Source organism: Larus michahellis, chromosome 9 (assembly GCF_964199755.1).
Source record: "Larus michahellis chromosome 9, bLarMic1.1, whole genome shotgun sequence".
NCBI classification, from domain to species: domain Eukaryota; kingdom Metazoa; phylum Chordata; class Aves; order Charadriiformes; family Laridae; genus Larus; species Larus michahellis.
Genome location: NC_133904.1, coordinates 29,009,480 through 29,035,896, shown reverse-complemented (window position 1 = coordinate 29,035,896; position 26,417 = coordinate 29,009,480). Strand labels below are relative to the sequence as shown.

General features: G+C 50.0%; 2 protein-coding genes across 12 annotated transcripts; both read right to left on the bottom strand.

Moving 5' to 3' along the window:
• Nucleotides 1–119: 119 nt before the first annotated feature.
• On the bottom strand, nucleotides 120–13,787 carry LOC141748704 (rho-related GTP-binding protein RhoG-like). Of its 10 annotated transcripts, XM_074601178.1 has the most exons (5): nucleotides 13,685–13,761; nucleotides 11,272–11,352; nucleotides 10,071–10,126; nucleotides 6,114–6,179; nucleotides 120–4,355 (listed from the first exon to the last, which is right to left on the bottom strand). In XM_074601178.1, the coding sequence occupies exon 5, from the start codon at nucleotides 4,332–4,334 to the stop codon at nucleotides 3,759–3,761; it is 576 nt and encodes a 191-aa protein (XP_074457279.1). In that variant the 5' UTR covers nucleotides 4,335–4,355; nucleotides 6,114–6,179; nucleotides 10,071–10,126; nucleotides 11,272–11,352; nucleotides 13,685–13,761; the 3' UTR covers nucleotides 120–3,758. The 10 variants fall into 10 exon arrangements, 8 of the variants coding, with proteins under 8 accessions (XP_074457279.1, XP_074457278.1, XP_074457280.1 ...); XR_012589077.1 differs by lacking the exons at nucleotides 6,114–6,179; nucleotides 10,071–10,126; nucleotides 11,272–11,352 and having other exon boundaries at nucleotides 120–881; nucleotides 1,748–1,929; nucleotides 2,325–4,355; nucleotides 13,685–13,787; XM_074601177.1 differs by lacking the exon at nucleotides 6,114–6,179.
• A 603-nt stretch (nucleotides 13,788–14,390) lies between these two features.
• ITGB1BP2 (integrin subunit beta 1 binding protein 2) lies at nucleotides 14,391–23,008 on the bottom strand. Of its 2 annotated transcripts, none has more exons than XM_074601175.1 (11): nucleotides 22,695–23,008; nucleotides 22,429–22,478; nucleotides 22,273–22,329; nucleotides 21,580–21,728; nucleotides 21,277–21,428; nucleotides 20,998–21,056; nucleotides 20,027–20,097; nucleotides 19,686–19,788; nucleotides 17,377–17,496; nucleotides 16,837–16,899; nucleotides 14,391–15,256 (listed from the first exon to the last, which is right to left on the bottom strand). In XM_074601175.1, the coding sequence occupies exons 1-11, from the start codon at nucleotides 22,756–22,758 to the stop codon at nucleotides 15,176–15,178; spliced, it is 969 nt and encodes a 322-aa protein (XP_074457276.1). In that variant the 5' UTR covers nucleotides 22,759–23,008; the 3' UTR covers nucleotides 14,391–15,175. The 2 variants fall into 2 exon arrangements, with proteins under 2 accessions (XP_074457276.1, XP_074457275.1); XM_074601174.1 differs by having other exon boundaries at nucleotides 14,391–14,801; nucleotides 22,695–22,898.
• Nucleotides 23,009–26,417: the final 3,409 nt, after the last annotated feature.

The window sequence follows — 26,417 nt, the reverse complement described above, 5'->3', positions numbered from 1 at the left end:
CTCCGGCCTTCACCGAAAACTCGTTTATTGCAGGTCAGAAAAAGGGGGTCTGACTTTCCACAGGAAAGAACGAAGGTTAGAACGCGCGCGTTACAAACAGCGGGGTGAGTTACTATGAGTCAGAGAGATGAGGAAAGGTTTATTACAATTAAATTCCACTTAATTTAAAAAAAAAATCCTTTAAAACCATTAGCCATAATACAAATTCTTTTATAGTATAAAAATCAAGTTGCCAGTGTATGTATCAGTACCACACTGAAGAGCCGGGGGTCGGGACCCCCAGCTCCCCCCACGCTGGGAGACGGGGCAGGCTCCTCACATTTAACATTTCATAGACAGAGCTACAGCCATGAACCAGAGAAGGCACTTCCACATCTAAGCACGCCTTGTAACATCCTTTGGACACAGAATTCCTGAATTCCTGCTGAGCTCCCTGCAGATGGCTTCAATTATATTTGGGGGGGGCGGGAGGGGGGGAAACCACCATTGAAGTACTCCAGAAATCATTCACAAACTGAAAGATTAAAATCGGTCTCTCCATAGAGGTCTCTTTTGTGAATTAAGACATACACACTGTGTTTCTATTCGGTAACAAACTGAAGGATCTGGAACAGTTCGGGAAACCCAGACAGCTTAACCTGGGTTTTCTGGTCTCCCAAAACCAGACAAAATCCAGCCCTGGGATTGTGTGAAGTCTGTATTTGTTACCTGCCCACGCAAAGGTGTGGGAGGAAGGGAATGGATTGTAGACTGAAGCACTGGATTTCCTTACAATAAAATGCACCAAGAATTGTAGGATGGGGAAGGAGGGAAGATCACACACTGAGAATGCCCACTGAAGGGAAAAGCTCGTCGGATCCATGTGCTCCTGAAGTTCATTCCTGTGAAAAGCAGAGGAAACCAGCTGGCAGGACTTTTGCTCCTCGCAGAAAGCAACAGAAATAGAAGGCACCTAAATGACTATTAACGAGGTACTCCAAAGTCAGTCAGAAGTTTTTGACAGTGTTCAAAGTCCACTTTCTGCTCATTTTCATCGTTATCATGTTGTTCTCCTCAGTACTGTTGTGCAATCCATTTGTTAAGTAATCTACATTGGGATAAAAGTGTTCTAGCATAATGTAATAAATTCAAATAAACTGATTAAGTAGTTGAATTTTATCTCGCCATACTCCCTTCCAGTTAAGACCAGGATGGCTGCTCTGTTAGCCTACACAAATGGGTGGGGGGTGTGCAATAATACTCGCTCACAGGATTTCTTCTCCACAAAATTACTGTAATCCAGTTGGGAATAACCACAAAAGATGCAGAACTAAAAGATTTCAGTACGTAAAAAAGTAAAAACTTTTAAAAACAGTAGTAGCTTCAGTACAAAATTGCAAATATACGTAGCAAAACAAGAGGTGCCTGTTGTTGAAATTAAAAGTCTGTTTAAGAGCAGTTCAAATGCATCACAAACTTTTTGAAGTACATCTCTGAATGAAGCAAAGATTATGGGCTTGCACCAGGGTAACTAGACAGTTGATTTGTGCCTGACCAACATTAAAAAAACCCAAAACAAACAAACATGTGCACTGGCTTAAATAAATACATTTTAAACATGATAAACTATTTACTCAGTTACTGAAATTTACCTACAGAAAATAATCTTGAATTACAAGGCACGGAGTTAATAGCTGTCTGCAAGTCAAGCCCATATTAAAGGCCTACTGCTAAAGTAAAGGCAGAAGATGGCGAGTAGAGAGTTTACCTCACTGAAATACTCCTAGACCCTCCCAGCGCAGGGCACCGAGGCAGGAGCCACATCTGGAACAGTACTTCTATGAGTGCCAAAGACGCAAAGACACTCCAGGCAACGGCACTTGGTGAAGAAAAATATGCGGAGTCTCTAAGCTTCTGCAAACATCACGCATACGGGTGTTTTGGCGTTGTCTGCAATCAGGCAATGTTTGGAACTTGGTGTTGGTTCACTAGCCACATATACCAGTATTTGGACTAACTGCAGTTTATAATCTACAGGTTGCAGTTTGCTAAAGCAGTACCAGCACGAGCATACCTCAGCTATACAAAAATTGCAGTTAGTGTCAGCATCAGTTACCCCAGCTGAAGGAAGGCACATCCTCTTCAAAGAGGGGAATTAGGGCACAAATATGAACGTTTCTACCCACAATATCACCTAAAGCAAGGTCAAATTAACACAATATCCCTAATAACCCTGTTGATGTATTTTCTATTATCTTACTAAAACTACTCTCTTTTCTGTCCAGGGTAGACACCAGTACAGTTATGCATGTGTGGGAATCACAAGAAAGTAAGTTCTGCATTACCAGTTGAGGCTGCATCGGGACAAAGACAGCACTGTCAACTTCAGACAACAAAGCCCAGTCCAGCACCACTGGTTTCACACAAAGTATCTTTGAAGCATGCTGCTTTCAGACCACCAAGCTGTAAGGTTACGTCTAGGGAAGGTTTCATGCGCTCACTCCTCAGCTGGTCCCGAATCACACATAAAGAACAGTGCACAACCTGAAAATAAAAGCCTGCTGCCACTCACTAGAGCCGCTAAAGAAAGTTAAAAAGTACGTAAATAGAACTTCATTTAAAAGTTTATAATAACTGATCACTTAGTAGAGAGGAGAAAACTGCCCAGGTAAACCTATCCAGCAACTCGCTAACCATTACACATTTAACTGAAACCATCAGTGAGTTGCCAGGAAGAAACAAGAGTTCAGGGTTCCTGTAACTAGAACCTCCAAATTTTCTGTCAGTGTTCTCCCAGAAAAACAACAAAGGAATTTGCCGTAAAAATCTCAGGTGGTGGCCCCAATAACGTTAAGAAGCGAAGCCATGAATTCCTCAAGAGCAAATGGGCTGCTATCAAGTCTCTGAGATTCATCAGAGGAATCGCACTGAAAATCTCCGTTTCAGAAGTGTCATCCCAACTACCTCAGTCAGTCCGAGAAGGTAACTGTTAACTTTACTCTCGGGGTGCAAAGTCTCTTTGGAGAGCAAAATAAAAACTCAGTTTAGAAGATTATGGAAAACTTGCATCTAAACTACTCTTCTGTCTCTCCAACAGTAAGAAAATCACTCATTTGAGTGATTCGTCATTATCCTAAGTTCCTTTCATTAGGAGAAATCAGCTCCTGCTTTTAATAAAATCATTGCAGGTGTTCCCTGGGTCTTGCTCATTGCATTAAACATGCCTTATCCTAACTCTTCATATAAATGATCACAGTTCACTGTAAGGCGAATCTCAGTAATATTTCAGGCATTTTTGCATGTAAACAAATTGTTTTCAAGCTTTAAATTGACAAATTAAAACAACTGGACAGCCAGGCTTCTGTTTGTAAAACCATTCAATCAGTAAATAAGGGATGGGAAAAGCTGCAGCTACGCTTAAAGCAAAGTTATCAGAATTTGTGCTTTTCAGCAAATCTGACTATCTAGTAAAGAAGTCTGGCTTCAAAGAAGTCCCTTCTTTTATTTCCCTACACTAAATAAGGACAGAAGCCAAGTGATCCCCAGAGAAGCTGGAGACTGGAACTTTAGAAATAAAGTAGATATTTGACCTCTCAGTTGGAAAAAAATCTGTTCTGTTTCTGTTTCCCTGAAGCAATAAGACTGCAAGAATATTCGTTGCATAAACCATTTCTGCTTAGAGCTGTTAGTGCAAGATGCAAATCTTCAGTTTAACTCATTAAAAAGCCCTCCAAGATTCTAGTCAATATTCAACTTCAAACATCCATCACCCGAGGTAACTACAATAAGACACATTTTCTTGTGTTCTTCTTTGTCACAGGATACAGAACTGCACGAACAGCTTCAGCAAATACGTCCCGAACACCCTCCTGATTCAATGCCGAGCACTCCAAATATTTGACTGCTCCAATTTGTTTAGCCAGCGAAGTCCCCTGCTGCGGCGTAGTGGGAGCCAAGCTTTGCTCTTTCAACTTTTTAACTGTTTCCAGGTCATTTCTCAAGTCTCTCTTCGTGCCCACTAAAAGAATGGGAACATTTGGACAGTGGTGAGAAACTTCAGGATGCCATTTGTGCCTCACATTTGCATAGGAAGAGGGGCTACCAATGGAGAAGCAGATGACAAATACATTGGTTTGAGGATACGAGAGCGTGCGCAGGCGGTCATACTCCTCCTGGCCTGCAGTGTCCCAGAGATTCAGGCTAACTGTCCGGCCATCAACAGTCATCTGGGCACTGTAGTTGTCAAACACAGTAGGGATGTACTCTTCTGGGAAAGCGTTGGTGGTATAGCTGATGAGAAGACAAGTTTTTCCCACAGCACCATCTCCAACAACTACGCACTTTATAGTCTGCATTCTTTATCCAGAAACAGAGTCCTGCACAAAGCAAGAAAAAAAAGTTAGGGAAAGAACACTCAATTATAGTTATTTTAAAGATAAGCTTTAACAAGTGTTTTTAATATTGCTAACAATTTCTTATCACAGCTAGACACACTCAGAAGCCATTATGAAGAGCTCACAGGCTAGAAAGACAGTAGCGAAATGGAGACGCAATAAGTTGAGTGACAACTGGCTGCATTCCAACCACATAAGCACAAGTTAGCTAAATTCCCACAGTCTTGCCTTACGGCCAGACAGTTTCCCACAGGCAAAGGGACAAGTCCTTAGAGGTACCTGCAAGTGGAAAGGGATCATGACCTCAGGCCTAGTAAAAGATACTCTGTCATTTGTAGGTTCACACACGCGCACCTCTGTACACACACACCCCCTCCAAGATTCACCTCTCTTGTCTACATAGTCTACTGCCTAAACAGTTTACCACAAAGGAAGGTCTAAAAACCATGTAATAAACCAAGATGGCCATTGCTGGGCTGCACTGCTATAATACTATTTACTATTATAATTCATTCAACTCAGGATCAAATCAGACTTTAAGAAACTGCATTATGTAGAGGACATCAGATAAAAGGTTCAGGAAGTAGCACACAGAAGAAAAGCTATTCTTTGAAATATAACTAGCGATAGTACCCAGATTAGAATACATAAAGAATTTTCCTAGAGAAGCCAAGAACAGATTATTCTCACTGATCAGTGACAGAACAAGCAGAACTTAATAGGCTTCAGCTACAATAAAGAAAGCTTATGCCGAGAATTAGAAAAATACGTGTTGTAAAAAAAAAAAATCAGCAACCAAACAGCCTTCCTAGGCAGACTGGGTAATTGTTAGAGGAGGTATTTGACACTTAAAGGCTCCCCTGTCCCTTTCCTGGTAGGTGAACAGTAGGTTTGATAATCAAATGGATATAGCCTAAAACTCAACTAATTCTAAACTACCATCACATGAACGGCAGGAACTTTGAAAATAGCACGGAGCAACTACAAGTAGCATTTGTTGTACATTCATTATATGCTGGAGCTTCCACTGCTAGCCTGGAACAAGAAGGAACTTGCATCTGCCTTCTCACCCAAATGCCTTTGAGGTACTATCAGTAATACTTGCAACCAGCAGCAAACACGCCGATTCAAACAGAAGAGACAAATAGTGGGAGGAACTATATTGCATATTCCAGAAAGATCACAGCTCCAACACCATCAAAATTGCAAAGGGAACACATGAAAACTTGCAATAGTGAAGTACTTACTAAAGTCATGAAACCCCCTCCCTCCAACTTCCTCTTCAAGACCATCCAAACAAATCAACAACTCATTACCATTTAAGTCTCAGCTTTGTCCTTTTTTGACAAAGTCTTTATCTGTATCCACGTACTGCTCTCTTCCCACTGGAAGCACAAATTATTCTTCTGTCCAAAGTGAAGTAGACTACCTTAAACTGTTGCACAAAGCTGCAACAGGCAACTTGAGTGGTATCGACCATGATCACTAACTACAACATACAGTGCTTAGAGGAATATCAATGTATGTACACAAACACTATTGAAAACCAATCAGTGGTGGGAAGCAATGCAGAAACCTAGCTCCAGAAAGACACTGGAGGGGAAGAATATGTCCAGCTATGTCCCAGCAGGATACTGGAGGGGAAAAATATGGAGGAAAACAAGCAGGAGGAAGATGCAGAAGCAGTTTATCCCTTCTTTAAAATGGCAGGAATTACATTTCTAAAACAACATGAATCACCTGACATGAGATCTGGCAGGTACTTTTGAGCTTTGGCAGAAAAGCATACATGTCAGTTTCATCATACTGAAAAAAAAAAAATAAAAAAAATCAGTCATCAAGGCTCCCATCAAATGTAGAGATGTGTATGCAACTGCACATTGTAAACGTAATCACCAACATGAAGAACAGCGCTGAGCAGCAGAAGCTGACAGCAGGACTACCTATATTATTCCAGAACAGTTGCACCAAGATTTTCATTTAACAGGGCTGGGGTGGGAAGGGGAATGAAAAAGAAAAGATATAGGTAATTTCTGTCAAATTAGAGGCTTAGAAACATTTCTTGCACTTTGCAAACCCTGAAGTTGAAACGCCTTTTAATATAAAATTTCTTAAAACATTAAAAATTAAACATTTTTAGCATTATATTATTCACAGAGGTTGAACACTCTTACTAGCAGCCTACAATACAACATAACTTTTCTGAACGCAAAGGATCTAAGTGCTACAAGCAAACAGTGACAGAAAAGCAGATGTATTTTAATGCCATGACACTGTTCTACCTTAAGATGCAACCGTAACTCACCATCCTAGTCTCTACTGCTGCTCTCCCTTTAGGGCAGATCACTACCTGCTTTGAGACACTGCCATGCTCTCTCCAGCAGCAAGGCTGCCTTCAGACGTTGCCAAATCCCGCTGCCCCTTCCCACCCAGGCAGCAAGCCACCTCCTCAGCCGGGACCACACACTGAAAAACAGCGAGGAGTTGCTTCATCCAGTTTACCAAGTAATACCACAACCGCGTTGGTACAACCAAACCAGTGGCAGCGTATAGTGGCAATGAATCAGAGGGAGGAACACCACACACATCTGCCAAAGTATCACTGGACTGCAGAACAGAGAGCAGGTTTTAAAGCTTATTCCTGCATTTTCTTCAAACCACTGAAGTACTAGAAGATGCTGTGCCAGAAACCTTAGTGATAACCAACAATTCCAGAGCAAAAGTTTTTTTACAATTGAACTATCTATGTGACTGGCCACTATTTTGACCAGCCAATAACAAGTGACATCACACAGATGGCAGAACTAAGTCAGTTAGATACATGCAATAAACACTCAACTGCAGCAACAAAAGTCTCGTGGAGAACGCGATACACAAGGCCTTTTATATGCCCAGTTCCTAGTTGCTAAAATAAACAAAAAGCAAAGACTTGGAAACAGATCTCTCTTTAAAACGCAAACCACGAGCTTCCCCAAGGGCTCACACCTCAATACATTCCTGTCCAGAGCTTTTCACAGGAACACAGGGTATCCCAGAATTGCACCCCTACCCGCACACACCAAGCACTGATATCTGGAGGGTCATCACACCGATAACATAAGACAATAGAGGCAGTTTAATATATTGGTAAACTATAAAGCCACCATCAGCAGCTAAAATAGCTTGATTCAGCCCGATTTAAAATTTCCAATGAAAGTGTTACCCAAAGATTATTTTGTTGGGGCTTTATTTAAGAGGTCATTATAGCTTTCCAATCAGAGAACAGTAGTAAGGTAACAAAAAACCCTGAACAGGAATACTCTTTCACAGCATTAGTATCTTGCATTACCCGACTAAGACCTGGATTTTAGAAGAGCAACATTTGCAATAGGAAATAAGTCCATGCAAACATGTCAAAGCATCAGGTTAAGTATGAACTACACAAATACAATTAAAGAGCTTGTAGGCTTTTAAGTATGCTTCCCTGCAGGGCACCTTTAAAGTAGGTTGTCTTATCTGAAAGGAATCACATGTGGCACATGCAATACAGAAAAACAAACATACACCAGGATACAAGTGATTTAGTACTGAAACACAAAATTTAGATAAATTAATAAAAAAAAAAAAGAGTAGAAAGAAGCTCCTACACTCCAGAAACCTGTATGTTGTGAACAGGTGTAGCTTAGTTAAAGATCTACATATGGAAGACAAAAGTTCTTTAATTTAAGCCACAACCGAGGAAACATTACCTCCATCAGGCCTTTTCTATTAAATCCACATATCATATCACTTTGTTCAAAATGTATAAAGTCTCTGTTTATTTTTTTCTTGTAAACAATTTGCCTAGCAATAAACCTCTCATAAGATAGCAAGAAGCTGGGGTTCAAATTTGCATGGAAAATTCTTTTTATTTCTCAAGCACCCTTGAACTTGGCACTGCATGCTATTTGAACACATGCTGAAAAAAAACCCCATACTCCAAAAACAAAGTTACTAACAAACATTACCAAAAGCAGGAAATTGTTTTAGGGTTGTTTGGGGGTTTTTTTGGTGAGCTTCAAAAGAATTTTTGGGGATAACTTTAGAGAGGAAAAACTCCACGTACAAACAGTAACAAGAACTGAAAAAGAAAAATACAGATTAACACGCCAACACATCAAAAACAAGATTTAGAATTTAGAAACAGAAAGCTCGGCACAAGATTCAAAGCCAAGTTTAAAGGTTACTCGGCAAGAGAAAGGAGCGAATAGAAAGTCCAAAGTAGTGAAAGGCGATTCGAGTTGCTTAGTCCTGCCAGAGAAAGGACTTTCACTACAATTAAGGTGGAAGATCACCAGAACATGAAGAGTTGTAGCAGTTACAGCAGAGTGTGAATAATGTTCAAAGAATTAAAAGAACACCCAAGCCTACAACCGCACAAAGAAGTGCTCTGCAAAAATACGCAGATGAGAGTTGTTTCTATCTTGTCCATCAGTGCCTTTGAATTAGAAAACTGGCATTCCTATTTGGGCTAATTTCCTTCTCAGAAGATGCTGCAAAGTCTGCCTTTGCTGCCTGCACACCTGGAACTTCCTTTGGAATGTGCAAGATTTCAATTGACATGTCGAGACATTGTCTGGAGAGCTGCTCCCCTTCTGACCTAATTACATATTTTCTGGTATCATTAACATGGACAGCTTGCTCTCCTGTAACCCGGCCGGACATTTGCTAGGGAAATTCACTATTGGGATTCCACTCCCCTTCTCCACAAAGCTGTGATAAGTGAAATCACAGAATAACTTCACGTTACACCAAAAATTTTCGTGGCAGAGAAAAAAAACTTCTAAATCGTCCCTTTAATACTTCTGAAGGAAAGCTCCCTGCCTGCTGAGAGAAGGGAGAAAACAGTGACAGAAAACAGAGAGGAAACGTGAAACTAAATTCTTCTGGGGCTTTCTAGATGTATGCTTTTTATACTTCCTGCACTTCGAAAAATTCTTGGCAGAAGAACTACTTCTTAGCAGGATATGTCTCTGCCCTTGCTATGTTAACACCAGATACCTCTTCATTAGGTCGATTTTAGTTTTTTTATTGCTCACTGGTAACCTCATTTTCACAGAGTGTGTCAGGTCTTCCGTACGTTGCTTTCCATTTGGACAGGGCCCCATTTTGGCCAAAAGTGAGCAGAAAACGCACTCAGAGTTCAGCCAAAATCACCTGTACTGAGCTATGTCATTCTGTTCAGTCACCACCTTTGATCAGTCCCTCCCTGCTGTGAAGGCTCAGAAGTTTGATACTGCTTTATCAGGAGTAAGCAGAAGCAGAAGTTAAGAAATCTAAATTACTTAATTGCTCATCTTTCAGTAACAAAAATTACATCAGAGATGATTCACTCCGTCCGCCTGATACATGAAGTCAGGTGGAAACTTTCAACAATGAATTGGGTAGATAAGGCAGTTCAAAGTATATCCTACCATCCTCGCCCATGCAAAGGAGTTAAAAAGATTTTTCATGTGTGCAGCTTAGCCACCAGACCTGAGAGGGAAGAGAAACGGGCTCTCAGCAATTTAATCAAGACTGTGTTACTATTCCACAACAGCTCAGCTTACTTGCCATTGTTTCAGGCAAGCGCCAAATGAATGGAAAAGTGCCAGACTTTTAGAATGCATGCCAAGAAAGAGTAAAAAAAGTTAAATAGGAGACCTCATCCCTAATACCCTTCAGCAATGAATGACCTACTTGGACTTCTCGGTGCCTTTCAAAGTTTTCACACCGCTTTCTGTCCTGCCATTTACCTGCAAGAGAAACAAAACACACAGCAACAGCCTGAGTGGCAGCGGCCGGGGGGGGGCGGGAAATAACAAGTAAGCCAAATTTCAGCAGCGCAGCAGGAACTGTGCAGTCCACAGCCCAGAGCTCCACGTGAACAGCAGAATCGAGGAAGCTTGATTTCTGCAGAGCTCTGCCTGGAGGTTCAGCTCCCATGCGCATATTACTGATTCCTAACAAGAGTGCAACTCTCACCAGTTGTTCCCTCAGTGTGAATGCTAAAAAGGCCTTACCCTTTTTGGCGCAAAAAGTTGTTTCAAAGAAACAAAAGAAACCACCCAAACCCTTTCATATAATGTTTTTAAAACCTCTACCCCTGTGAAATCAGGCTGAAATGGTCTGTCGATTTAAAGATTAATTTTTTTGCAAGGATGAGACACACATAAGCTCTACCATGTAAGCGGTATTTCTTAGGGAACCACAGTGAAAACAAAGTGGTCCGCGTGAGGTATTTGGGCACTTCGACCACATAAATCTCAGTGCATCAGCGTTCTTACTACAGGCACTCGCACTCCAAATTTTATAGGAGTAACAATATTAACAACCAAATATCAAATGACCTTAAATTCTATGAATCCAAGATTATGTTTATTGGATAATAAATATTTCCAGAGGGCATTAGAAGCAAGCTCTTGAACCAGCTGCACAGCTGTGAAATAACATTACACCAAGGTGCAGCTGCACAGTCATACCGGAACTAAAAACGAGGACTTCAGTAGATAGCTGAATCCCCAGTATATGAATGGGACACATATCCTGCCATAATCAAAAGCTGCTGTGTATTAAACTCCACTTTCCTACCGCAGCTACATGCGGACATGGATTTGTCAAGATGAATACCCTTCATGACTTACTTGAACACAAGCGACCCTTACGTGCTCTGAGGGTGAGCACAGTAAAGGTGTAAGACTGTAAAGTAAAGTAAAGCTAGGACTCCAAGGTTCTGTGCCCGGATCCACTACGCACCTCCTGGGTGATACAAGCAACTTGCGGAGCTCCCAGGTATCACAGTCAGTTTGTAAGAAATGAATAGCATATATCCTTCCCACCTTTTATAGATTCTGGCAAGGCCTTATTTGTTACTGTTGGTTGAAAGAAAAAGAGAGAGTACCTCAGACATGAAGTTCTGTGAAGAGGTGCATTAAGCACATTGCAGGATGAATGATAAATCCAGTTAAAGCATCCCTGATTCCTATTTGAGGTGGAAAAAAAACCTGTTAGTCTGTTTTCCTATCATCTTTTGTCACCTGGCATTTATTGGCACTCTAAACGCTCTTTATTTTTAAGGAAGGTTCTAACAAAGCCACTGTTGTATGTGAAGGGTAATGTGTATGCCAGGAAAATCTAAGCTTCGTCCTTGATAAAAAAGCCCACACACGCTTTTCATTCTCTTTGACTTCTTGTCCTCCACCCCCAAATTTCACTGGGGCGGTTAAAAAAAAAAAATCCCAAAAAAAACCCCACAAACAAACCACCAAACAAAAAATACACTTGGTCAACCAATAACAGTTTTCAAAAGTGTCTTTAAATAGTTTTGATATGATTAAGACAAGGGTTAAAGCATACACTCAGTGTGGATTGTATCATGGCTTGTGTGCTACAATATCACCATATTTGCCAGTCTCTCTTGCATTAAGTACTGCAGTCCTAAAAAGCGAGTAGAAGTTACCAGCGATGAGTAGTCTCTCAGCAGCCTATCAGATTTATGCATGCAGGCATAGGAAAGTAAAGTAAAAGGTAAGAAATACTCCTTTTAAAGGTATGGATTTTTACATGATACCAAACCATTTGGACTCCAAAAGAATCACAGCCTCATCATGTAAGCAAATTAAACTGCATATTCAGTTTCCTCCTGCTAATTGCAAACCTCATAGTCATTGTTTTTCCAAGATCTCTGTAAAGTTCCTTCTAAGAATAATATCTAAAAGCATCTCTTTTTTTTTATGGAAATAGTAAGCTAAAATGCCAAATACGTCTCATAAGCTTAAGTTCCCTATAGAAAAACTCACGTGCAGCTGAACACTGACAAACTGGCCAAACAGAGCCTTCATGCTATGCGTGTTACATTTGACACAGAAGAGAACATAAGCTTTTTAAAAAGCTGGCACAAGGAGCTCTGCACTCCAGCGTGGGACACATGTTGCAAGCACAGGGTACGCATAGAGAACAGAAGCATTTAAAGGGTTTTTTTATAACTCAGAATAAATACGATGTTAATCACAAGTGTTTATAGAGTAAACAGATGCCAACTATTCATTGGTTCTTTCAAAAAAAAAACCCCAAAAAACAAAGGGTCATCAAATTAAATCAGGAAGAGGGAGGGTCAGAACAAATAAAAGGTAGTATTGCTTCTCAGGGTTTGATGTTAAGCTAGGAATGCCTCAATACAGGATGCTACAAATACTGAAAGTTTATAGGACTCGAGAACAGTTAAACTTATGAAAGAGAGCTCCGTAGCGGCTGTTAAATGAGACAATACCTGCGATTCCTGAAACCCCTCAATATGCAGAATAATTTAGGTCACTACCTTGCTCCCTTCTTCCTGAGACAACAATTTGCCAGTTTTTAGAGAACAGATCAGATACAACTACTCTTACTTATCCCTGTAAAGTAAAATCCACCCTCAGCATTGAAACAAGAGACCTTTCGTAAAGGCGAACTCACCCTGTGCCAACCTTTCATTCTATCCGCTGGGAGCAGAGGTCGCCTCGAGTTTGTCATGGTTCTCCTGATGCGGATTAGCATCAGCCTGACTTTAGAACAGCCCAGCCCCAACCTTGGGACGCCCCGGGGGAGGGGAGAGCCGGACCTGCCCGCGGGGCCATTCCCGCTTCCTGAACATCCCCGAGCCCGAAACACGACCAGACAAAAGCCTATTCCAAAATATTCTCCTCCTGCTGCGCCTCCAGCACCTCCGAGCCCCCGGTGAGCACACTCACCTCCACAAACACCGCCGAGAGCAGAAGCCGGGACCCGCATCCCACCTCCCACAGCCTCCGGGAACGAGGAAAACCACATGCCCCGCGGCCGGGAGGTCGATTACCTGGCTACTGCCAAGCTCGCCCTTCCCTCCTACGGAGCCGACCGCGACCCCGGCGGGGCAGGTGCCGAGGAGCCGCGGGCAGCGCCCCAACAGCCTCCCCCAGGAGCAGACGGCGACCGCCGCAGCTCCTAGGCCCGGCGCCGTCCCCGGGCCGCCGCCCCGCTGACAGCCCGGGTGGCGGCGGCCGGACGCGGAGGATCTTCCTCCCTAGCGCGCCGCCCGCCCCGGCATCCGCCCGGCCGCGACGCTGAGGAGAAACACCCGCAGGGTGCCCCGGGGCCCGCGGAGGCCGCTCCCCCGCCGCCGGGAGGGCTTCACCTCACGGCCCCTCAGGGCCCGCCGCGGGACGGGACGGGACGGGACGGGCCGGGCCGCGCCGCCGCACACGGGAAGCCCGGGGGAAAGGGAGGGGAGCCGGGGAGGGGTGGGGGGGGAGTCCGGGGGAAGGGGGGGGATCGCCGCCCTCCCGCCTTGCGCTCACCTCGCCGCCTGCTGCTGCTCCCGGGGCGGCCGCAGCCCCTCGACCGGGCCGCGCCCCGCCGTGCCCTGCCGCGCGCACGCGCCCCGTGCCCGCCGCGCGCAGGCGCCCTCTAGCCCCGCCGCCGCCGCCCTCGGAGGGCCCGCCAGGGGGCGCGCCCGCCGCCGGACTGTGCGGCCCCTCCCGCGCCCGGGTCGGCGCCCGGGTGTCTTCCTACGCGCCGCCCTCCGCCCCCTGCCCGGCGCTGGGAGGCGAAACCCCCGCAGGGTACCTCGCCTCCCCGTTTCCCGTCGCTTGGTCGGTGCCGATCCCTCGCACACGGGCAGTTTCACGCCTTTGCGGAGGAGGACGTCGAGTCCCCGCTGGAGCCGCAGGCAGCGATGACGTTTCCCCCGTGCCCGCCGTCGCCATTTCCCTCCCTTCCCGGGTCCCGCCGACCCCTCCCGAGCCCGGCGCCCTTTCCCCGCCGCTGAGGGAGCGAGGCGGCGCGGGGGCGCGGGGGAGGTTAGGCACAGCTCACCCTGCGGCAGCGGGGCTCGGCAGCCCCGACAAGTGGCGGGGTCCGGCAGAACGGCGCCATGAGACCTGAGGAGACCAGGCGGGCGCTGCCCACATAGTGCTGCCCCAGCCAGGCACGGGAGAGGGGGAGACGGATGGCAGGGCTCAGCCCACTGATGTTCCGTAAGGGCCTACCAGGAATTTCAGAGTATAACCTTTGCTCTGAGTTTTTATTACTTGCCCCTTCTGACCAGGGGAGAGGGCGTGCTGCAGCATGCTGCGGGCTGGGCCGGTTCCTCTGGAGCTGGTGCCAGGGTCCCTGGCAGCTCTGGAGCCAGTGCCGCTCAGCTGCTGAAGCACTTGACTGTCAGTTGCTTGGTGTTCCCATCTCCAGCTCCTCATCTTCCTCCTCTGACCAGCTCAAGCTGTCATCTGAGTCCTCCTCCTGCGCTGCCCCAGGTTCCCCCGTGTTGGCAGCCTCCTTCTCCTGCTGCTCGCCACGGGGCTGTGACCCGCTCCGGGGGAGTTCCAGCCTGGCCCAGGAGCCAGGGCTGGCTTTGCAAAGCGTGATCTCCACCTTGGTTGGGACCATGCTCACAAAGCTCTTCTCTATTTTGATGACCTAGAGAGAGGGAAAGGCGCTGCGAGCTGGGCAGAGGACGGCAGGCAGCACACGCTTGTCCTTCCCCTTACTGGCAGCCCCTCCTCACGTGCCCGGAGACAGAGCAGGATGGAACCTGGGCTCCAGCTGATCTTCACGGTATTCTGTCCCAGCAGCAGCGCGGTACTGGTGCAGTGCTCGGGGGAGCCCGGCCAGCTGCAGCCACGAGCACAGCCGCAGTGCAGCCGTCTCCCCGGGGCAGCGAGCTGCGCTGAGGCACGGGCATACCCACCACTGGCAGCACGCTTGGCTGCCTGCGGGTGCCAGCAGCACGCACCAGAAATAAAGGCAAGAAAAGCTCATGCAAATTCCCCAGTCTCACTGCTCCTCCCCAGCTAGCCAGCAGCTGCAGAATCGGAGAGCGCGTGTCTCCACAGGATCGCCGCCACAGAAGGATCGCACAGGGAGACAGGGACCTGCTGGGCCCAAAAGACCCTTTGGGACAGTCTGGGACCAAACACAGAACACCTACAGAGCCAGCAGCAACATCCAGCTCCGCTCCTAGTCCAGGACTGATTGGTGCCACCGCTGGCAGCCTCCAAAACAGCCCTCCTTGCAACTCCTAAGGCATTTTCTAGCAGAGGAACACTTTTGGTCACGCTTTCTCAACGTTAGGTTAATGGTTAGACTCGATGATCTGAAAGGCCCCTTCCAACCTAGACAATTCTATGATTCTATGAGATGGCTATAAATGCTGGCACCTGGCAACCTGTCTCCCAGACCATCCCAGCAAGAGCAAGCCAGTGCTGTAGCAGCATTTAAGAGAAAGTAGTCCGGGTTCCTCAGGTAGCACACAGCAGTCAAATGGGTTGTCCTGGGCTGAGCAACACAGGACTAATTTATCTTCTAATGCTTGGGAAAAACTGCATTTTTAGAAGACTCTAGTGTCTAAATTTGGGAAAATATTTACTTTATAGCCAGCTGTGGTGTGTGGGTTTCAAGGTCTCAGGGGTTTCGAGCTCCCCAGGTGCGGGGACGAGGAGGAGCGAGACCCGGGCACTTGCCCCAAGCTGCCAACAGGGTTATTTCATACCATGAACAGCACATCCAATAGACATTAGAAAGTTTGCTGAGGAGTTTCTGTCTCCCTTGCTGGCTGCCATCCTGAGCACTCCTTGCCCCAGTGCCGGAGCCCTGAGCCCTTCCCTTCCTCCCGCAGCCGCAGCACTCGCAGGGTCCCACATTGGCTGTCCCTGCGGGGAGTGCACGGCTTCTGCTGGGGAATGGGCTGGGGACAGTCCTTGTATATTTTATATTGGGATCAATAGTGGTTCTTTATTATTAATAATGTTTATTATTTAGTCTTATTCTATTCAATCTGTTTATATTTCAACCCTAGGGCTTCTTTATTTTTTTCCCCGATTCCCCTTCCCACCCAGGTAGGAAGGTGATAAAATAATTGTCTAAATGACAGTAAACTGTTGCGGGTTTCTCAAACTGTAACATGGGCACCAAGCCCAGGTGCAGTCCTGGCATAGCTCCCAGGGGATGCTACCACTATGGAATCAATAGAGAAAAACCTAGTTTCATCATCAGCCTTTGCTGCTATAGAAAATCGGAGCTCTGGAGATAAACGGGTCCTCTCTGCTGCGACAGCCATGGTGGGCCTGTGTTCTCCGCAGGGCTTTGAGAGCTGGCATGAACTGCACCGAGGGAGGGACTATGAAATGGCTGTTTGTTCCACAGATGTGCCAGCCAGGGAAGAGATGGCGTCCCTGGGGCCGCAGCATTTCTATCTAATTTCTTCTCTAATACGGTCAAAATCTGCCTCACGCTCCATGCAGGGAAGGACTGTGCCGAAATTGCAGCAACAACCATCTTGCTGCTTTTTCAAAAGTCCGAGGATTCCTGACTATGCAGAGAGTCATTTTCCTTACGGGGAGCCTGTGTTTGGGGCTGCAAATGCTTCTCCCAGAGCACAGGCTGCCTCACAGCATCTCAGCCCAGCCCCACGCAGACTACTGGAGTAGGGAAATCAAAGCAAACAGGATCTTACCCCCCAGAGATCCATTTCCGCCTGGAAAATCTTATTCCCTTCAAAGATGACGTGAACCTCAAGCTGAAAGACCAACAGAAAATTGAGACCTGAGTGGGTAGCACAGCACTGCGAGAGCTCTTCCCCCCAGGCAGTGCAGCTGCCTTCCAGCACTATAACGCATCCCACATCCCAGCGCTGGTGTAAGGCTCTGGCAATCCCCTCAGCACCTGGGAGCATTCCATCCCCTTCAGAGCATGCCTGATTCACATCTGCCATCAGTCGAGGGATTCAAGGCCAGCAAAGCCACCCACTGAGGCTGAAAGCCACTGAGCCAGAGTGGCTGGGTAGACGCTGCGGCAGCAGCAAAGCCATCAAGCTCTTAGTGGACTCAGGGATGGCAGGTCGGCAGTGCCATCCCCGGCTGGAGCAACAGACCAAGCGGGCCATCAAAGAACACCAGGCACTGGGCCAGCTCCTCAAAAGCTGGCCTGTTGGCTCATCAAAATCGGTTGCCGTGAAAGCCTGCATCCCCAACCCAGCTCTGCTGGCCCCACTCACCACGGTGCGGTTGGCTTTCACGCTGCTCAGGGCGGGCAGGGGGTTCTTGGCGTAGACCGTCACCACCACCTGGCTGCTGGTTTGGTGCCAGTCCTGCCGGCATGACACCACCTTCTTGTCCTGCAGGGGAGAGGGACCCAACATGGCATGGTGTCTAGCCCAAGCACACGCCAAACAGAGGTGACGTCTGTGCCGGAGGATGCTCCTTTGCACATCTCCTTCACAGAGCACCAGCTGAGGTTGGCATCACCTAAGCAAGATCAAGCCCTGCCTTCCATGCAGGTTTTTGAGGGGAGGTGGTTTATGCAAAGCTGGGCAGCCCCTGCCAGGCTGTCCCATGCAACATAGGGCATCTGTGCTGTGCTTGGGGTTGCTCCAGAAGAGCGTGTTAAGACCAGAGCCATCCCCTTCTCATTCCAGAGTCATTCTGCAGTGCCCAAGTTCATAGACACTGGGCACTGTCAGGGAACTCGGTCCAGAAGGCAATGCAGGGGCTGTTGCTGGACATGGATCATGCCACCACGCTAAATTTGTGAGACAGATGAAACTGGCCATGTTTCCCTTTTCTCCCACAGGACCCCCACCTCGTCCATGCCACAGGCACCTTTGGCCCCACCAGGCGTTTCTGAGCATCACCAGGACACAAGACCCCTGGCAGCCCTCAGTTTTGCCAGCCAAAGAAACATGCAGGAGGAAACAACGAGTGTGGTGAGACACTGGCCCAGGTTGCCCAGAGAGGTGGTGGAGGCCCCATCCCTGGAGACATCCAAGGCCAGGCTGGATGAGGCTCTGAGCAACCTGATCTAGTTGAAGATGTCCCTGCTGACTGCAGGGGGGTTGGACTAGATGGCCTTTAGAGGTCCCTTCCAACCCAACACATTCTACGATTCTATTATGCTATGAAACACAAAGCACCTATGAAACACTAGCACAAAGCATCTGCATCATAACATCACAGTTCATTCACTGCAGCCTCCTTTATACACACTGTTAGGTTTTCTGCTCCAGGGCAAAGAACTATACTCAGCACTGGTGAGGCCCCACCTCGAGCGCTGTGTCCAGTTTTGGGCCCCTCACCACAAGAAAGACACTGAGGGGCTGGAGCGTGTCCAGAGAAGGGCAACGGAGCTGGTGAGGGGTCTGGAGCACAAGTCTTGTGAGGAGCGGCTGAGGGAGCTGGGGGTGTTCAGCCTGGAGAAAAGGGGGCTGAGGGGAGACCTTCTCGCTCTCTGCAACTCCCTGAAAGGAGGGGGTAGCCAGGGGGGGTTGGTCTTTTCTCCCAAGGAACAGGCAATGGGACAAGAGGAAACTGCCTCAAGTTGCACCAGGGGAAGTTTAGATTGGATATCAGGAAAAATTTATTTACCAAAAGGGTTATCAAGCACTGGAACAGGCTGCCCAGGGAAGCGGTGGAGTAGCCACCCCTGTAGGGATTTAAAAGCCGGGCAGACGTGGTGCTGAGGGACATGGGTTAGTGGTGCACTTGGCAGTACTAGGTTAATGGTTGGACTTGATGATCTTAAAGGTCTCTTCCAACCATAATGATTTTATGATGCACTTTCAGGGATATCCTGGGCTGCGCTGGTGCAACTTTCCCAGCTCAAACCTGTTTCCAGACAAGAGCTTTCCTGGGGAAACTTAAACACAGACACAACACCCGCAATATGGGGAACTGGGATCTTCTCCCCATTGTCCTGCCACAACACTATGTTGCTATGTAGATGAGGTCCCTCCTGGGAAGCAGTTGCGGAGGGAAAGCTTCATTAAAAACAAATTCAGATATCTGCAGTCATCTGTCAAAACTTTTGGGGTTTTTTTTGCAGGGCTTTTCCTGTGCTCAGCTGCCTGTCCCTTTGTGGCAGCCTGCAGCGCTGGCTACGCTGTGCCCAGGGCCAGCTCTGGCCTCGTTCAGCTTCCCATTGCACATCTGCCCGTTGGGCGTGAGAGCTGACACATTTTGTGAATGCAGGAGCCGCGTTTTAAACGGCGGATGGGTGAAGATTAGGCATTCAAACCCACAGAATCCCAGACTGGCAGGGGCGGGAAGGGACCTCTGGAGATGATCCAGTCCAACCCCCTGCCAGAGCAGGGTCACCCACAGCAGGTGGCACAGGAATGCCTCCAGGCGGGTTTGGAATGTCTCCAGAGATGGAGACTCCACCACCCTGCACAGTCATCTGTCGGTAATGATGAAAATTAATATTCAATGCAGAAACCCGTGTGAATGCAGAGCAAGGGAAGAAGCACTCCTTGGGTGCCAGTAACGGCACTTTGCTCACGCGGGTCGCCCCCGCTGAGAGCCCCCTTACCGGCTTCCCGGTCCAGCAGTGCTGCCCTCTGCTGCAGCCCATCTGCTCCAGGAAGGCGCTGAAGTCCGTCGTTTTGACTCCACAGCAGCTCCAGTACTTCATCCTGGTGGGAGTGGGGTGACCTGAGTGGGGAGTGCCTGCGGGAGCGGGGACCACAGCGGGCTTTGGGGTGGCAGGGGAGAGCTGCTCAGGACCAGCGGCTCCCCCAGCCCACCTGTCACCTGTGGGGGTGTCACCCACCACTGCACCGGCTGTGCTGCTGAAGCCACTCAGCCTTGCTATGCAGCACTGTGAGCCCTCAGCAAGGGCAGTTTGCTCCCCGGTAAAGCATTGTTTCTTACCCCTCATGGAAGACAGGAACGCCTGGGTGGAAAGTACAAACCTCTGTGTTGCTCTCTGCGCCCTGGTAGATCTGTGGAGCGAGAAGCAGAGGAAAGTTTGGGCTGTGCCTCTGGCGTCTGTGCCTCTGTGCCAGGCGTCTGCCCATTGGCGCCCATCCCTGTGTAAGACACAGCATGATGCCCAACATCACCCCTTCCCTGGGTCCGGCACCTGTGAGGCACTGGTCCCTGCTCCCTGCCGGCAGGGGAGCCACCCCAGCCTCGCCAGGACCCCAGTGTCATCCCTGCCACCCTGGCAGCAGCCCTTCCATGTGCCCTCTCCCAAATGCAGCCTGGTCCCAGCCTGGAGCTGGGCAGCGCCAGGACAGTGGGCAAGTTCGGACACCACAGAAACTTGCTCTGAGGTTCAAGGGGCTGTTTGTTCATCCTGTCCCTTCCCCTCCTTCCCAGAGCGTGCCAGTCTCCTGTCCTCATCCACCTCCTGCCTTTTGCTCCCTGCTCGCTCCCCTCTCTGCTGCTTTCCGAGCATGCTGGCCCTCCCGCAGCGCCGGCCCTCTGGCACACACATGGAGGCAGGCAAATGGTCCTACACAAGGTGGCAGCGGGACAAGACAGAGTGGGCTGTGCTGCATTAATTAAATGCAGGTGGGAATTATTCCATATGCATTTTACCTATATGCCCATATCCCAAATATGTTCTATATTTCATTGCAAGCAATTAGCAGCAGTGAAATGCAAATGTACCACCAATCCAGGAATTCTTTTGCAGGAACGTGGCTGGGAGGCCACAGAGGAACCAGCTCGGGATGACCAGGAGCACACGCAGCCTGTGGGCACTGCCACCTCCCACCCGTCTGGAACCCTGCCCCGCACCTGGTGGCCACTGGGAGACAAGCCCCCGCCCCAGACCTGCGATGCTGCCGGCCATGCGGCGCAGACTGGGCAAAGATGGGGCTCTGCTGGGTACTCACTGCCTTGCAGGCTGCGTTCTTGCAGGTGGTGCCAGCTCTCACCTGGACAGCCGCCTCCCCTGCGAGAGCAGCACAGCTTCACCCCGGGGCACGGGCCACACACGCCTGCCCCCAAAACCCCACTGCCACCAGCTCCCTGGAGTCGCACGCCCAGCCCCCCAGCACAGCCCACCGTGCCGCGCTGCTGAGACGCAGCTCTGAGGGCTGGCAGGTGGCCAGGTGTGCAGCACGCGCCGTCCTGCGCTGAACCCGCCACGCAGCACCCCGTGCTGAACGTACCATGTGCAGCCCTGCTGCCATCCGTCGGCTCATCACTACCCGCACAACCGCTCTCAGGTGCCTTGTCCTTGGAGGACAGGTTCAGTTTCTCTAGTGCCTGCTCCAGAGACCTGGATACTTTAATTGGCAGCAGTTGTCTTGGCTCATCAGAGCTGGGAAACAGCAGCAGCAAAGGCCCAGTGGGTTGGTTTTTTTTTTTTTTGCAACTTAAGTGTCACTGCCTCTCCTGAGGAAGCAGCAGGGCAGGACACGTGCAGGAGAAGCGTCACAGCACGGTGACACTCTTAGCTAAGCCCATCTCACCTTGGTCTTTCCCGCTGCATCTTCTCAGCTGATTTTGGTCCTTGGATGATGAGCTCCTCCACTGGTTTGGCCTTTGGCTTGTCTGAGGTCTCCTCTTGTCTGAAAGGCTCCGGGGGCTTCTCCTTGCTGTGAAACCCCTTTGTGCATCCCTGAGCAGCAGAGGCAAGCCTGATGCCTGCTTTGCCCTCCCTAACCTGATGGCTGCTCCCAAACCCTGCAAGTTTCTGTGCTCTGGTGGCTCTGCGTCCTGCAGGGATGGGCTCTTACCCTGCACCAGGGCAGGGGCTGCATCTGCCGGGGCCAAGATGGTGTGGCAGCCTCACCAGAGCCACAGCAGACCAGTGGCTGGAGGGCAGCAAGAGTCGCCCCCACGTCCCCTGGCCTCTGCTGCCTCCTTCCCTCCCCCAGGCTGCTCAGACATTCACAGTTGTGCTGGTGCTTGGGGCATTTGTGTTCATCCAGCAGGATCCTGGTGGGGGATCCCAGCCCCTTCCAACAGCCTTGTCCGGGACTGCCTGCCCCACGCTTTGGGAGCAGCACCGTTGCTTGCAGGCTCCTCGGAGGTAGACAGGGAATCCCCTACCAGCAGGGCGAAGGGGGCAGCCTTGGTGCGGGATGGGGACGGGACAGGGTAGGGGCAAAGAGGAGAGAACGGAGGAGCAGAGGATGTATTTTGGCCGGCGGGCCGCTCACCTTTATGGAGAGGAACTCGGAGAAGTCTGTTGTGCGTTTCTTGCAACAAGACCAGCCCTAGCACCGGGAGGCGACAAACCGGTCAGGCACGGACAATCCCCCCCTGAGCACAAGGTCCCTCCCTGCAGCTGCAGCCCCAGCTCCTGCCCCACTCACCTTCAGGGCATCGTGGAAGATGGGGACGCCCGGGTGATACAGGCAGGAATCTGAAAAGGGAAAAGCAGGCAGAACCTTTCAGGAGGATCGATGCTGCCCACGAGCCACCCGTGACACCTGGCAGCTCCTGAGCCAGCTCCTGCTGCGTGGGCTGCCTGCGCTGGGCTCGGCTCAGCCCTGCCAAGGCCTCCGTGGCCGAGGCCGCAGACCGGGAAAGCAGTAAGCCTTCCCGCTCACCCCGGCGCGAGGCAGACAAGCCCACTTACCCTCGGCGTTGTGCTCTGGGTCAAACCTCTGCCCGCAGCCCTTGTTGTAGCATAGCGACGCCATAGCTCAGGCGTACTCGTGGCGTCCTTCACTCCTTCCCCAAAAATCCCATCAATCTCATCCCTGCCTGTGATCCTGCGTCTGCTTCCCCGCAGTTTCCAGCCCAGGCGCCGGGAGGTGGCTTTGCCTATCTTTGGAGGCAGCTGGAGGAGGGGGCTGGTAACCAGAGAGCAGGCTAAAGATGGACATAGCGGCTCGGCAGCTGACGGGACCCGGCGCCCACGTTATCTTGAAAGGCATTTCTGTCCTGCCCCTGTGCGCAGCAGAGGAGATGGGCGCCGTGGGGCGACTCTGCACCTGGAGTGGGCAGAGGACCCCCCAGTGCCCACCACCCTGCGCTGGCACCAACCTGGCGCTCACCCTCGGCTCGGGGCAACCTGCGACTCGTCTTGACCAACTGCTCTCAGTTTCTTTAGCATTTAGAGAAGCAGCTGAAAGTTTCCTGCAGAAGAAGGGAAGAGACTTCCCGGAGTCCCAAGGCTAAACCTGAGCTGATCTCCCCCAGCCCCAAAAGGCACAACCATCGGCGAGACAGAGGTGCCAGCAGACCAAAGCAACGTGTGTGGCCAAGACATCTTTCAATGTTCAACCTAGGGATGAGATCTGTCCTCTGGGAGATCATTACTGTCACAGAAAAAGAGCACAAAATGTTACGTGGGCCCCCCGTGCCCAGGAGGGGGTTGCTTGGACTCCCCACTCCCATTCCGGGACCCAAGGGTTTTCCTCTACAAACAAGAAACCTTCTTGAGATCAAAGGTTTTACTTAGTTCCTACAAGCATTGAAAACAGATTTTTTGCGGTTCCTGTTTGCAGACACAGGTGTTTCCTGGGTGCTGCCCTGACCTGCCGGAGCACACAGCACCTGGGGAGCATTTCTGCTCAGGAATCAGGTTTGACATAAGCCCTTGGCATTATCAGACAGAACAAAGGGCAGGTCCTGCAGGCAGCAGCTGCCCAGGTACTCCACTCAGGAGGGGCACCCACAGCAGCTGATGTAACCCCATCACTGTCCCATAACGTTTATTTAACCTAGTTAATTCCCCCACGACAGCCTGCAGGATCTGCTGGTGCTCCAAGGGGATCTCCAGAGTGAGGATGAATCCTTACCGAAATTCTGGAGCTTACCAGGCAAATGACTCCAGACTCATTTCACGCTGCCCTGCTGCTCCACCCCCAGCCGAGTTCTGCCATCCCCACCCTGAGACGCCCCAGACAGCAGCAACCTCAGGCTTTTCCTTGTCATCTTGTTAGCAAGGAAGACGGCCCTGCTGGAGGGGAGGACACATGTCACCATCACCATCAGGCTGCCTTATAAACCCACATCCAACCCAAAAGCAAGGAGGGAAAGGTGAGGGCACTGGGGTACCGTCACGCCAGCATGAGCCACGTGGCTTCAAGCTGATGCCTCCCTCAAAGGACTGCCGTGCCTCAAGACACAATAAATGACGCAACGGTCCCAAAGGTGGGTAAAAAACTGCTACTGGCATCCAGAGCCTGTGCTCAGGCGGGAGGAATCACCTGGGACCCGGGAAGCCAGGCAGAGCCCTGTGAGGGGGCAATTGGCCGTCCTGAGGGGTTGAGCAGAGCTATAGGGTTTCAGATCTCCTTGTCCTTTCTATGGGCCGTCAGCAAGGCTGCAGCTGTCGCCATCCCATGCCAGCGAGAATCCAGAGCTCAGGTTACCTCGCACGCCTCGGAGAAAATGCCAAGAGGATGCTGCGGCTGACCCACACTCTGAGGCTTGTGGCAAAGGGACCAGCAGGTAGACGGGGGTCTGCGGCCGAGCAGAGGCCCCCTGGCACCCGAGGGGCTGCAGCAGCACCGCTCTGCCCTCACTCCGCTGCTGCGCCCCCGCAAATGTCAGCAGGGAGCACAGCACAGCCATCTACCATAAATTGGGGTGTCCACAGCTCCCCGCCCAAGGGGAAGCTCCCCAGGGAGGACAAGGCGAGGGGGGAGACAGGTATGAGACATCCACCATGAAACAGAGAAGAGCTCCAGGGCAACTGCTCAGTCGGCCACCAGCAGAACTCAAGGCCCTGCTAGAGGCGGCGCTTTAAAAATTAGGAAAAAGAGGAGATGGGGTTCAGGTGGTGGCAAAACTGCACATCCACCACACAGCATCTAGCTTAAAGCTGTGTCTTCTGGCAGTTGCTTTTAGGCCACAGGGCTGCGTTGCTGGGTCCGGCCCTCCTCCGTGGCAGAGCTCCAAGTGAAGCAGAAGTCACCACGTGAGCCAGCCGAGCAGGGCTGGTTGTGGCCAACGCATTTGAAACAGCTTGCAAGGAACGGGCCAGCTGAGAATTAAAAATAAAGCCTCTTTGGTTTATGTGCGCTCAGTTTGATATATAACAGAACAAAAAAGGAGGCAGGAAAAAAAAAAAAAAGGACCAAATGATTCTCAAACCCAACTTAACGTGTTTGCCCTTGAACGATCAGGGTCAGCATAAAACAGCCCTGGGGAGAACATGGTGGATGCCCCCAGGCAGAGAAACGCAGCTAACCCCTCGCCTTTCAGGCGTTCGGGGTGCTCTGTGGAGCCAGGGTAGTGGGAAGAGAGTGCATTTCTAAAGCATGGAGTAGCTCCTCCATACAAAAGGCTGCTTAGGAGAAAGAAAATCCCTGACATACGTATTACTGCTACGTATAGTACGCAAAGCTAGTAGGCAGGATTCGTGTCTTAGTTCTTTGGGAAATAAAACCTTCCCCATAAGAGCATGTGCTGCGCAATTCTACAACAACACTTCTGCCTAGCCGCTCTTCTTCTGACAGCACTGCTCAGGGGTTACGTACGGGCAGTCGACATAAAGTCATAGAATTGTCTAGGTTAGAAAGCATCTTTAAGATCATCGAGTCCAACCATCAGCCTCGCACTGCCAAAACCACCACTAACCCATGTCCCTCAGCACCACATCTACTCGTCTTTTAAATACCTCCACGGATGTGGACTCCACCACTTCCCTGGGCAGCCTGTTCCAACACTTGATAACCCTTTTGGTGAAGAAATTTTTCCTGATATCCATCCTAAACATCCCCTGGTGCAACTTGAGGCAGTTTCCTCTTGTCCCATCGCCTGTTCCTTGGGAGAAGAGACCAACCCCCCCTGGCTACCCCCTCCTTTCAGGGAGTTGCAGAGAGCGAGAAGGTCTCCCCTCAGCCCCCTTTTCTCCAGGCTGAACACCCCCAGCTCCCTCAGCTGCTCCTCACAGGACTTGTGCTCCAGACCCCCCACCAGCTCCGTTGCCCTTCTCTGGACACGCTCCAGCCCCTCAGTGTCTTTCTTGTGGTGAGGGGCCCAAAACTGGACACAACGCTCGAGGTAGGGCCTTACCAGTGCCCTGTACAGGGGGACGGTCACCGCCCCAGTCCCGCTGGCCACACTGTTCCTGGTACAGGCCAGGATGCTGTTGGTCTTCTTGGCCACCTGGGCACGCTGCTGGCTCATACTCAGCCAACTTTCAGCCAGCACCCCCAGGTCCTTTTCCCCTGGGCAGCTCTCCAGCCACTCTGCCCCAAGCCCATAGTACTGCATGGGGTTGTTGTGACCCAGGTGCAGGACCTTGTTGAACCTCATACCATTGGCCTCGGCCCATCAAGCCAGCCTGTCCAGACCCCTCTGCAGAGCATTCCTACCCTTCAAGCAGATCAACACCTTCCTACCC